This window comes from Hyperolius riggenbachi, chromosome 3, assembly GCF_040937935.1.
Source record: "Hyperolius riggenbachi isolate aHypRig1 chromosome 3, aHypRig1.pri, whole genome shotgun sequence".
NCBI lineage: Eukaryota > Metazoa > Chordata > Amphibia > Anura > Hyperoliidae > Hyperolius > Hyperolius riggenbachi.
This window is the reverse complement of record NC_090648.1, coordinates 318,963,078-318,976,118: the sequence shown is the minus strand read 5'-3', so window position 1 is coordinate 318,976,118 and position 13,041 is coordinate 318,963,078. Positions and strand designations below refer to the sequence as shown.

At 41.8% G+C, this 13,041-nt stretch overlaps 1 protein-coding gene across 4 annotated transcripts in view; it reads right to left on the bottom strand.

The window, feature by feature from the left end:
• LOC137563817 (uncharacterized protein C3orf20-like) overlaps positions 1-13,041 on the bottom strand; it is a 96,876-nt gene that overhangs the window by 61,557 nt on the left and 22,278 nt on the right. For all 4 annotated transcript variants that reach the window (XM_068276789.1, XM_068276790.1, XM_068276788.1 and 1 more), the window contains exons 4-8: positions 9,112-9,668; positions 8,922-8,996; positions 6,207-6,306; positions 3,786-4,010; positions 199-342 (exon numbers count right to left, since the gene is read on the bottom strand). In XM_068276789.1, coding sequence (XP_068132890.1) covers positions 199-342; positions 3,786-4,010; positions 6,207-6,306; positions 8,922-8,996; positions 9,112-9,668 — 1,101 coding nt within the window. The remainder of the gene's footprint in view (positions 1-198; positions 343-3,785; positions 4,011-6,206; positions 6,307-8,921; positions 8,997-9,111; positions 9,669-13,041) is intronic.

Below are 13,041 nucleotides of genomic sequence, written 5' to 3'. Positions count from 1 at the left end.
ACACCTTGGGGCAACAGAGGCTGGTGTTAGTGTGCACAACCAGCCTCTGTGCCCCACTAGCATAATAAATTCCCACCTCGGGTTCTCTTTAAAGTCTATGTCCAGCCTCCACTGCAGCTCACACTCATTATAACACGTACGTTATGCAACTGACCACTGTGAATTCAGCCTATCAGTACAAAGTATATGAGCACCAACCTGTCAGGAAAACAGATGCTGCCATGTCCAAAAGGGGTAAACGAGCCTAGAATATTCTGCTCTGGAGCGAAGATGTTGGTATAAAACCCTCCACACGACAGGCCTGAATAGCTTTGGCACACAGCCACTTGTCCCGATGGGTAGATGAGCAGTAAGTTAAAGGAAACCTCCATTTTCATTTAAAAAATAGATATACAGCGAGTACAGAAAACAATCATCCCAGTCAAAATATTTACATTTTATTGCTTTACAGCTTGAAATGAAAAACACATAAAAAAATCATTTGTCAAGCTGTATTTACCACAACTTACAACAACCTCATGAAAAATATACAAAAATCTGTTGAAAAGAAATAAAAAAAATAATTGAGAGGAACGATCGTCCTCTCCTAAAAGATAAAAACAGGGAACACCAAGAGCCCCAATAGTGTAATTCGTCCTGGACACGGTGGTAATAAGTTTGTATTGCTAGATACTCACGAGTCAGGGTCACCAGAAGGCAACCACTGTAAAGGCAGGTGGGGAGATTGTCCTGACCCCACTCAGGATTAAGAAGTCGCTCTCTGTAGACAGGAAGAAAGGGCAGCAACCATCCACCAAGGGTGGACTCAAAATTGTATACAATGAACAGAGGCGCCAAAAGTATAAGATTAGATTAAATGACCTTAAAAACCAATTTAAATGGCAAAATTGAAGGAGGAAGTGATGGTCTTACCTCCCTCAAGCAGACACGACAACGACTGCGATTCAGACAGTCAAACACATTTATTAGTCACAGAGGCGCTTAACTTGCATCCTTGTGCAGGTTGTATGATACTCCTCCCTATATTGCCTGATGAAGCGGGGTTGAACCTGCGAAACGCGTTGCAGTTCTTTTTGGAGTTCCTAATAAATGTGTTTGACTGTCTGAATTGCAGTCATTGTCGTGTCTGCTTGAGGGAGGTAAGACCACCACTTCCTCCTTCAATTTTGCCATTTAAATTGTTTTTTAAGCTCATTTAATCTAATCTTATACTTTTGGCGCCTCTCCTAAAAAATACATGTAAATGCAATCAGGTGTCATTAATCACCTTGTCCATTGCACACCAAATGAATTGGCTTCCACCTCATTTGTAATTGTAATAATTTTGTTCCTTTATCCGTCTCAGTGATTCTGTTTTTTTTTTTTTCTGATTAGGTTTTTTCTCTCATTAGGTTGTTATACACTTTTTTCTGTTTGAGTAGGTTTTTCAGAAATGGTACATATTGTTCACTGTGACATATACAGTATAACTCAGGGCCAGTTCTAGACAGGCACATGTGAGGGGGCAGTCAGAAATGTGAAAGGGCATCATGTGTACACATCATGTGCGCATATATACACACATAATAGTCTGCACAGCAGTGCTCTGTACCGCTGAGTGTGGAGGACACAGGATGGCTGTCTGCTGCCTGCTGGCCGATTGCCATTCTCTCATCGGGAGAGGATGTAATATAGGCAACAGAGAAGCTGCAACGATATAGCAACAGATTGTCACCTGTTCCAGCCAGGTTTCTTGCAATGATGTCTGCCTTTATCTTCTGCCGCATGGCTCTCTGACTTGACTTCAGTACTCTTCAAGTCACGTATAATCATGCAACGTGGAGTGACCAGAAAGTGGAGAGCCCTGCAGCCGTAGCGGAGGATGAAGGCAGACAACGTAGCAGGAAACCTGGCTGGAACAGGTGACAATCTGTCGCTATACCGCTGCACCTTTCTGTACTGCAAATAGCAGAATTAGGAAGGGCCCCCTTCCTGTCCCACTAATCATGGAAGCTCAACGACTGCATCCCTTAAAGAGAACCAGAGACGAAACACCCTCATGTATTTTATTACAGTTATCAGTGGTAACATGACAGTAAACACCTACCCTGCTTTTAGTTTCATTCTTATCTGCTTAATTAGTCTATTATCAGCTGTGATAAGAATCCCCGACTGGCTCAGTCTAGGTTTGACCTGGAATCATTATAGATGAGTCACTCTTCTGTGGAGTCTTTTCAAGCCCAAGCCTGCCACCTCCTGGCTCAGATTTCCTGCTTTGCATACTGAGAGCTGTGATGACATGGGAGGGGCTGCTGCTGCTGAGAGAGAAGCTCTGAAACAGACAAGTGTGGCTGCAATATGATCTGTGTGCTCTGTGTGCACTCTGCATAGATAATGATGATGACTGCAGTTTCATTCCTATGAGAGACACTTCCTACAGGCAGCTGCACATCATAACAAAATGAAAGCACACAGATGAAAGGCTGCAGCAGCCTTTCTCATATAGCCTAGATAGTAGCATAGTCTCATATAGCCTAGACAGCACATCCAGAACAACTTATAACCCGGAAGCAGAAGGGATATGAGCCGGCGGCCATATTTGATTTTTCCTGGAGCAATAATGGATAAAAAAACACTAAAAAAGGCACACCAGAGCGGCGAAATGATCAGGTAGAGCATTTATTCTTTACAAGCTATCGACTGATATGTTTATTTTGTGTGAAACGTTCATCTCTGGTTCCCTTTAACTCACCCATCCACCCAGGCCAGTCTGTAGCTGAAGGTAGTAGTCTTCGAGAGCAATCCACCAATTAGGCGGAGGGCACTGCCCCAGACCGCCAATCACAGCTATTCCCTGCTCCCTATTCGCTGTTTAATAGGACCCACTGGTCTCAAGGGCGGGACCATGGCTCTCTCATTGGGGCCAATTACTGCTAATTGAGCAAGAGTTTAGGTCTGCTTTAAGAGGGATGACCCACACTGCTGTTCTTTTATTGAAGCATGTATATCCCGCCTGTAGGGAAATTTACATTACATGAAATAAAAGCGCAGCTCTGCTGTGTGAAGTTTCTGAACGCCCTCTGCATGCAAGTCTTAACTCAATCCCTAAGCCACAATTTAGCAGTGATGTAAAAATTAGGTGAATCATTTGGTAGAGAAAAGAATGCTAATTTATGTGCTATATGTGTAAATGTGTCGATTTATGCCTCATTATCTGAAAGCTTTGCTCAACCTATTCATTTCTATGTGAATCTGGAGGTAACGTGAAAGCAGAAAAATCATTAAAATAGGTGTTAATAGTACAAAACAAGTTTTTAATCCAACCCATTAAAGAGAACCAGAGATGAAGCACCCACATGTATTTTACCTTATAAATCAGTGGGAACATGACAGTAAACACCTAATCTGCTCTTTGTTTCATTGTTCTCTGTTTAATTTGCCTGTTATCACCTCTGATAAGAATCCCGACTGAGCAGTCGGTCTGGATTTGCTACAGAATGATTATAGCTGAGACTGTGTTCTTTGGTGTCTTTTCAAGTCCAAGCCTGCCCCCTGCTGGCTCTGCTCAGGAATCATTATAGCTGAGTCATTATAGCAAAGCCAGACTCAATGCTCAGTCCTGGATTCTTATCTCAGCTAGATAACAGACACTTTTAGCAGTGATGATGAAACAGAGAGCAGGGTAAATGTTTTCTCTAATGTTCCCACTGATTTCTATGGTAAAATACATGAGGGTGCTTCGTCTCTGGTTCACTTTAAGTGATGTGCATAGTTCAGGAATTGCTGGTTTCTTTGTTAAAGGATACTAAACCATTGAGGAGCCATCAATCAGAGCATAATGGAGTTTTCGTAGAGATGGATTTTCTCTCTTGATTTCTGGTATGCGTGGTTTACCATTCTCCAGTGCAAATGTGAGAGACTTATTAGACTTTTTATGCTTCAGTATTGGATCTTTTTTGGTGCTGTTATAGTGCCTGAGAATAACTGGCTTGCAAAAGCCCTTTTCACTTAAATCTGATAACTCCTTGTTTCTGTAAAAAAAAAGAGGAATTCAGGCATCACACCGTACTTTGAAAACTTAATTTCTGTACTCCAGAAGGGAAAACATTGCTGAATGAGGCACCAGACTTTTAATACTAAGATATAGAAATGTTGACCACAACTACCAAATATAGACACCATTCTGGGCACTCCTATACTGTTTTCAGTTTAGCAGGACTTTTCACAGTGGCTTCAGTTGTTGTATTTGGTAGTTTGGATGATGGTGCAGTGTTTCAACCCTATGGTGGTTTGAATAGTGTAATGCTTCATATTTATGCCCCACCTTCCCTCAATTGTTAACTTAAAAAAGTCTCGCCCCAACCCCATGCTTAAAGAAAACCTGAACTGAAAATAAAAGTCTAAATAAACATACACACATCATACTTACCTCCTGTGTAGTCTACTCATCAATCTTTCTCCTCTCCTGCGTCCTGTTTGTCCACTGTGATCAAGGGAATTCTCCGTCCTCCATTTTGAAAATAGCCATTACCCCATAACAGCTTTCTGGTCAGCACACTGTTAAACTGTCAAATAGCTCACTTGAGCCATAGGGAAACATGGACACATCAGTTCTCCTCTCAGCTGTAACTGACAGCAACTGATATATAACTGACAGCAACTGATATATTTCAGTTCTGACAAAATATTGTCAGAACTGGAAGGGATTATTGTCAGAAGAAAATGGTGAGCTTCTGAGAGGAAGTGATGGCAAGGTAATTATGTAATGTTCATTTGAAGTTACCTCGAGTGTTTATTTTAAATAATTTTACTCAGTACAGGTTCTCTTTAACAATAACCTCCCTATTTGGAAAAACCTTTCTGATAAAACCGCTTTCTAACTTCAACCTTCGTCCAACAAGAGCCTTCCTCCTGATGTCTAACTTTAACCTTTTATTTTTAACTAATATAACTCATTTACCCATATCACATGCCCTAGCCCTCCTAATTTACATTAATAATAATGGCAGTATTTGTATAGCGCCTTTCTCCTGTCGGACTCAAAGCGCTTGCGAGGCAGCCACTAGAGCGCACTCAGTAGGCAGTAGCAGTGTTAAGGAGTCTTGCCCAATGAACTCCTTACTGAATTACTGGCTTACTGAACAGGCAGAGCCGAGATTCGAACCCAGGTCTCCCATGTCAGAGGCAGAGCCCTTAACCAGTACACCGTCCAGCCACTGACAGGGCTAATGCTCACCTAACCCTAATCAATATAGCGGCCATTCATCATTATTACTTGTGCTGTCAATGGCACCTTCTGTACCTGATCCTCTGTCCCTCTGCTATAATCCTCTTGACCATCTTATTGTACTGAAACAGTATTGACATTAGCTCTGGGTGACCAAACCACTGCTGCACATCATTGGTGCAAAAAACAAACAGAAAAACAAACCTGCTTTGAGATCACCTTACACTGAGATTAAAAGCACTGAGACCAATGACATTTACTGCATGATCTTGGCACAGAGTTTCTGAAACTGACTAATCCTTTAGCAGGGTTCACAGTTATCAAAAATTGCATTCCTTTTCCCACATGCGAATTCACTTTTGAACTTGAAGTGTATCTCCAATGTTAAAACTAATACCCAAAATGTACAAACAACACCAACCATACTATTATATAGTTTGGATTCAGAGATGGTTCAAGTCACAATGGGGCAAAATTAACCTGGGGGCCCCCTGACCCCTTCCCCACTTCCACACCATATTTGCCCAGCTGGCCCTTGAGTCGACTTTCACCCCCCTCCCAGGTTTCCCCCCTCAACTTTACTCTATTCCCTGGGGCCCCTGCACTGTTTTTGTCAGCATAGCGTTGCTCCAGTCCATGAACTCTTATTTTCATCCTTGCAGGATCACCTCTTATCAGTGACCCAGCACATGTTATTGCGTAGTGAAGTGTGACAGTTCATGGAGAAGAGACAATGAGCATGGATGAAGAAGGAGAGAATGTATGGTGCAGTACTCTGGGATAGTTGACTTGCTATGTTGAACAAGTTAAAAGGAGACCGGGGGGGGGGGGGGGGCAGCAGAACTTTGGGGCCCTATGGCAATGGCCCCCTTGTCTCTATGGTAGCACCGGCCTTGTTTGGATTTAATTCTCACATTGTAAAATAACTGCTAGATTAAACTCGTCCTAGTTCAACCTAAACACATAGATAAATTAATTTAGATAAAAATATACCCCATACATTTGTATCTGTGTCAGCTGTAGTCTCTCCAGAGCCCAGGCAATCAAACCTTTCCATTCCATTTCTTCATCTTTGGAATCCTTTGTTTCAAAAATCCACCCTTAAAAAGTAGATATCAGTCAGAAATCAGTTTATGGTGTACACGTTATATGCATGGTAAAATCAATGCTTTGTATCACTAAAATTCTTAAAAAATTGAAGTTAGGCTGCACCTCATGGTTCTTGCATATGATGAAGTACAGGGCCTACAATGGTACAAAAACCTTACATAAATATTTCACAAATTCTATCTGCACTGACCTAAAGAAGTACAAAAGAAAATACTCTGTGTGATTCATTACCTTCATTCATAACTGCATCTATCCTCCTTCTAAAAATGACTTTTTAAGATATTCTACAGTTTTAATTTATATTTAAATCTACTTTTTAAGTTTTTACTGTTTAATTGTGACACATTCATTGAAGTATGCCAGTGCTAAAATCTATGAACTATTGACCACAGAGGCGCTCAGCATAGACTTGGAAGCATTTAGCTTTATACTCTTTATACTCCTGTCACACTGCCTGATGAAGCTGGGTCACGCCGTGAAACGCATTGCAACTAATGTGGAGTGTATAAATAAATCTTGTGTTATACCTTAACACATTCCTATTGTCATCCTTTGGAGTGGAAAAGGGCCCACCTCCCGCCACTTCAATGTTTTAAGAATTTTATATTTTTTTTTATCCTTTTGGTGTCTCTGTTTACTCTGTTATTGTATTCATCCACCCTTGGTGGAAGGGTGGAAATTCTTCACATTTCTTCCCATCCACAGAGAGCGACTTCTTAATCCTGAGTGGGGACAGACTTGTACTCCCCACCTGCCTTAACAGTGGTTGCCTAAGGGGTAACCCTGGTTTGTGAGTATTACTCTATTTACTCTACACTTTCTCCCGATACCAATACAGACTACACCATATTTGGGCTCTCGGTGTCCCTGCTTTTGTTTCCTCAAATTTATTGACCCTTTTATCTCTTTCCTGCTCTCAGAAGCCATTTTCTGAGTGGTTTATAGTTGTCATTTCTTATCAGTGAGGGCCACACTGTAGTCTGACCCAGTCCTGATTCAGACAGGAACTGCCACTTACAAACCTGATGTTTAACTCTTTCAGGCAGAGAATGAAAAAAAGGAACACAGAATAGTTATTTTGTGTGCTAGGCACTGTACGTACATGTGCCTATCTCATCATGTCACACGTCACCTCGGGTATTCTTTAAGTGGCAGTGGTCTTTTAACTAAATGTGCTTAAAATGAGGCCCTGATCAATGATGAAGTTTCAAGTACTTGAGTCAGTTAATATTCAATCCATTTTAAAATTCACAAATTTCAACCCCTGCATTTGCAGGATAGTATAGCAGTTACTACAAACAAAATTCTTGCGCTCCTGGTCTCAGGCAATCACATACAGATGCTTTCTCCTCAATGAATGCTGTGGCCGGCAGCGCGGGTCCCGATCGTCTGGGTCAGACGATCGGGACCCACGCTGCCGGCCACAGCGCGTCTTCCTCCACTGAGCTGAAGCGGTTGGCTGTCCGCTGACACGTGCTTTTTATCTGTACCTTTGTGAGTATAACTTGAAATACAATAAATTTCCCTCTCTTGATGTAATGCACTATGGCGCGCTCCTCTTTTACCTAGAGACCATTTAGTATAGCAGTTACACTGTACTTACAATAAACAAGTTACAGATTATAAAGATGTGTGTTTAGTCATCTGTATAATGCTGGGAACATACGATACGTTTTTCCCGTTCGTTTCTCCACTTGATCCTTTTTTCAGCTCGATTCTCCACTTAATTCTCTTATCTTCCGCTTGTTTTTCTTATCTTTTCCATTAACTTCTATGAGGAATCAATCGGTAAAACGATTGAGAGCAATATCGGACATGACGGAATTTATCAATCGAATGCATGTATCTAATGAAAAAATGTAACGTGTGTTCCCAACATTAGTATTCAAGTCAGACTTACTGGGGGATTTGGAAAGTTAACACTTAGGGTCAGTGTTAAATTTAGGGCAGGGATTAAGATTATAGTTATATTGCTGAAATAGAAAAGTTTAGATTTATAGCATCAGCATTGCCCATAGTGCAGGCAAGTTAGAGATAAGCTATAATTTGAGTTTCTGTTATCAGCACCAGCATATCTGCTACTAACATACAGTGCCATGATGCTGATGTTGCAAAGTGTGCAAATTAGCATTTCTCTCATATCCAATGTAAAATGCTGAATTTCCAGTGTTGGGAGATAAAGGGGAATATTAACAATTTTTTTTCAGACAGACAATTTACATAGCAAATAGCGCAAGTCATGTAATACATGCAACACTTACGTGGCTTGTATAGCAAGCATCAACATAAGTGTTGAATGTATTAAACGAGTTACAGTATTTGCATAACTCGCTACAGAAATTGAATAAACCTGGTAAACTTAATGCCTGCACAAAGTTACACCTTTTGTGCACATACTGCATAGGTCTTCATATTAGTTGTGTACGTTTAGTTTAGTCGTATACCCCTAAAGCTTATTACTGTATTGTATTCACAGTTTGAGATTGCAATGTATTATTTGTTTCTATCATCTCTTTCTCTCTGTCGGTCTTTATTTCTTTTCTAGCACAAGATGTACTTAGGGAGAGCTGAAAGCTAGCAAGCATTCTAAGGTGAAAAACTGTACCTTTATCTTCACATAATCTGGAAGACATGGAGAAACTGATGGTGACTGGTAAATGGGCTATAAAACTCTGTGGAGCTACAAAGAGAAAACAAAATTACATTGGAATAAATGTAAAATGTTCATTACACAAAGCAAACAACCAAAGCAAAGAACCTCACATTAAATGTTTGCTTGGTGATGATATACTCACATCTGTTTCCTGTTGGCTTAGACTGTGAAAGTTCTTGGGCTGCTTTCTCTTTGGTGTGCTCCAAAAGAGTGGTATTAGCTTTATTTTTATGAGTCTTGATACTTTCTACAATTTCATGAGGAATGGTTGTGTGTCCTGATACCTTGCAGTCATTCTCCTCAGGGCCCATACTTGTGTCTGTCATCATCTTCTTGGAAAACTGTCCATGTTTCTTACTATATACCACACCCTCGATAAGCTCCTGCCAGCTGTAGTTGAGCACATTGACCACACCTTGAGGGAATACAATCTCATACTGGGAGAATAATTGCAAAAGTTTTCCAAGTTCATACAACAATGTTGGCGCAACATATTTATAGTCATCAAATGGATTCATGAATTGTTCCTCATCTGTGATGACTTGACTAAGTTTATGGTTATGTTTCTCTACATTGTTCTTCAGTAATGTAGGGCCACTGATTTCCGGTAACACTGAATATTTTTCTTTGCAGATTTTTTCATCATTAGGGTGCTTCTTCTCAACATGATGTTGGAGTCCTTTTTTAGTTTTATTCAGGCTGAGTAGAAAGCACAAATGTAAAGTAAATCTTAAAAAGAAATTTCGTACCAAAGGAACTCCAACCTCTCTCAAAGGCTCCAAACCCATCTCGGTTGCTAAACCCAAATGTGTTTTACAGAACCACCAAGAAAACAGCGTGATCTATTTTCTTGTCATTTGTAACATGTTAGTATTGGTACTATTTACAAATAACTACATTGTGTGACTGCAGTAATGGCTGGCATTGCATCATAGAGTACTGCAATGTACAGAAACTTCTGTATTATTGGGGAAACTGCTGACTGACACCCAGTCTATTTTTACTTATGCATCATGTTTAGATGTAATAAAAATATTGTGACTAGCTAATGTTCAAATGCAAGGAATATACAAATGCAGTGATCATGTTCCATATGTTACAAATATAGCAATCAGGTTTCTATAACACATAAAACTTAAATAGGGTAAAATGGAGGTGCTAAAGGGGGTGTGACCAATTAAACAGCAAAATCAGTTAACCCTTTGCACACTCACATGCAAATGCCCTCATGTAAATACTCATTTCAGATCAAACATCCAGGAACCACTGCTATCCCTACATCTACTGTTAAGTGTTCCCTCTCCCACCCAATATGCTCCCCTTATAATGCCTGCGTGAAATGAGATCATGATAAGAACTTTCTTTTATGCGACCCTGGTTGATCCTGTCAATATGAGTAACGGGGAAAAAAATTGTGATGGTTTCACGGATGTGTTTAAATGCATATTGTGAAAAACACCAAACCCCATAGGCTTGCTGGACTGTCTGGTTTGACCTAATATCAAGCAAATAGTAAGATTGTATTTTGAGCCTTATCTGAGTAAGGGAACACCCTTAATGGGCTCCATTTTACCCATTGGTTTGGTCATAATTTAATGAAACATAGGAGTGATGATCCTGATGTATGGAAGTGGCATCAAACATAGGTGGTCTAGTTATTGTAGCTTATTATATACAGTATATAGTGTGCCAATATGTCTAGTGCCATCATAATGACTCCCAGTATTACAGGTACAGCCACAATACCTTCTAGCAGAGGTGTAGCTACAGGGGAGCAGCCCTAATGACCACAGGGGTCCCAGGTGTATAAGGGGGGTACTAACTCCTACATTCTTCATATCAGGTTTTTTTGTGGCTACACTTGTTCTGGGTGTGAAGATTATGATGCCTTACCTACAAATCTGTGCACAAGACCTGCCCAACCTACATTTCTGAGCTTGTCAACAGATATATACATATATACCTGCTCGCCTCCTCCAGTTCTCCAATGATCTCTGCCTGACCCCCCCACGCATTTCTCAATCCCAGGCGCGCCTACAACACTTTTCAAGAGCTGCCCCCACCCTATGGAACTCCCTTCCACTCCCCCCAGACTTGCTCCTTCCTCCAACACCTTCAAGCAAGCCCTCAAACCCCACATCTACCACACTCTAACTCTCTCAGTCAACCACCTTTTCCACAACCCTACCTTATGTGTCCCTCCCCCATCCTTTAGATTGTAAGCCTTTGGCAGCCCTCCCCCTTCCCTTAATGTGTCCTTCTTAATTTTGCTACCCCAGCAATGACACCCTCCTCATGGACTAACTCGGACTTGATTTGCTGGGTCTCTGTAAAACGCATTTTATACCCTGATTGCATGTATAACCTTGTGCTATGTTGTAAAACCGTTTGCTACCGCTCTGTCTGTCACCCCTTGTTATAATGCATGTATCCCTATTTATTGTCCAGCGCTGCATAATATGTTGGCGCTTTATAAATACAATAAATAATAATAATGATGTCCACATTTGTTTCATGACTCTTTCAAGATGGCCCCAGGCTGTGAGGGTCACCAAGGATAGACAAGGAACTTTGAAAGGCCCTATCAAAATTTTGCTAGGGGCCCCCATGATTTGTAGTTATGCCACTGCCTTCTAGACTATGAAGTGCAGCTATAATTCTTCCCAGTAAATCACATTCATCCTTAATTAACTAAGTCAACGCAAAACAGGGTACTGAAATGCAATATACCGAGTTTACCTCTTGGGCTACATTGGTACGCTTTGCTTTTCCTCTCTAGTCTCACATCCTCCTCCCTTTCTTCTGCTGCATTCTCTTGCATAGTCACCTACACTGCACAGAAGTATTTGTAGGTATCTTAACTCTGGCCCTGTAACATGCATAGTGCAGACATGCAAACATTCATTGCATCAAACCTATCTGAGGGCCCTTTTCCACTAGCGCGTTTGCGCTAGCTGAATCGCAAAACCGCAAACCGCTAGCGATTTTACAATCGCTACGGTTTGCTTTTTAACATAGGAATCGCGGTAGGTCATTTCCACTACCGCGATTCGTTTTTTACTTAATCGCGATCGCGCCGCGGAGCGACTTTTGCCGCGATTTTGCTATGCAGTGCATAGCATAGCAAAATCGCGGCCGCAAACGTCGGGAAAACGGCGGAATTGCGATTCAGCAATCGCTAGCGTTCAGCGCGAACGCTAGCGACTGCTAGTGGAAAAGGGCCCTAAAAGAGTAGGAGCACATATCCTGACATCCTCTCCTGGGACAGATAGTGCATCAAACTAAACTCACAAGGAGCTAACAAAATATATTAATGTCCATTATGCACATACCATCATATGCTGTGTGCGTCCTGGCAATGGTCACAGACAGGGGAAATAGGGAGTACAACTAGATTAAAGAGACTCTGAAGCCTCTTAAAAATACTTTTTTTATTAAACAATCCTGTGTAATACATTAGTCCTACCTAAACCGCGGCTGTAAAATATCTAAATCCCCCTAAATCCCCGGGGGGCGATCTAGGCAGCGCTGCCATGTGAGGCAGGGCTATGAGCCGCAGCCCTGCCTCACACGCGTCTGTCAGTGGCGGATCGCCGCCTCTCCCCCGCCCCTCTCAGTCTTCCTTCGCTGAGAGGGGCGGGGGAGAGGCGGAGATCCGCCGCTGACAGACGCGTGTGAGGCAGGGCTGCGGCTCATAGCCCTGCCTCACACGGAAGCGCACAGGGGCAGCAAAATCCACGACCAAGAAAGTCGTGGATTTTGCAGGGGAGAGGGAGGCCGAGTTAGGGGGATTTTAGATAGTTTACAGCCGCGGGGATGCAGCGGTTTAGGTAGGATTAAGGTATTCAACAGGATTGTCTTCTCTGATCGCCGGAGGTGATCGGAAGGGGTGGGGAGATGCCGCTGCACAGTGGCTATCATGTAGCTAGCGTTAGGCTAGCTACATGACTTTAAGAAAAAGAAATGTGCTGCGCCGCCGCCCTGGCCGTTCTAATAGATCTGCAACACAATATTAGAGCTATGCCCCAATTGGGCTAAACAACATAATGATCAAAAAACAAGAAAAGGAGCC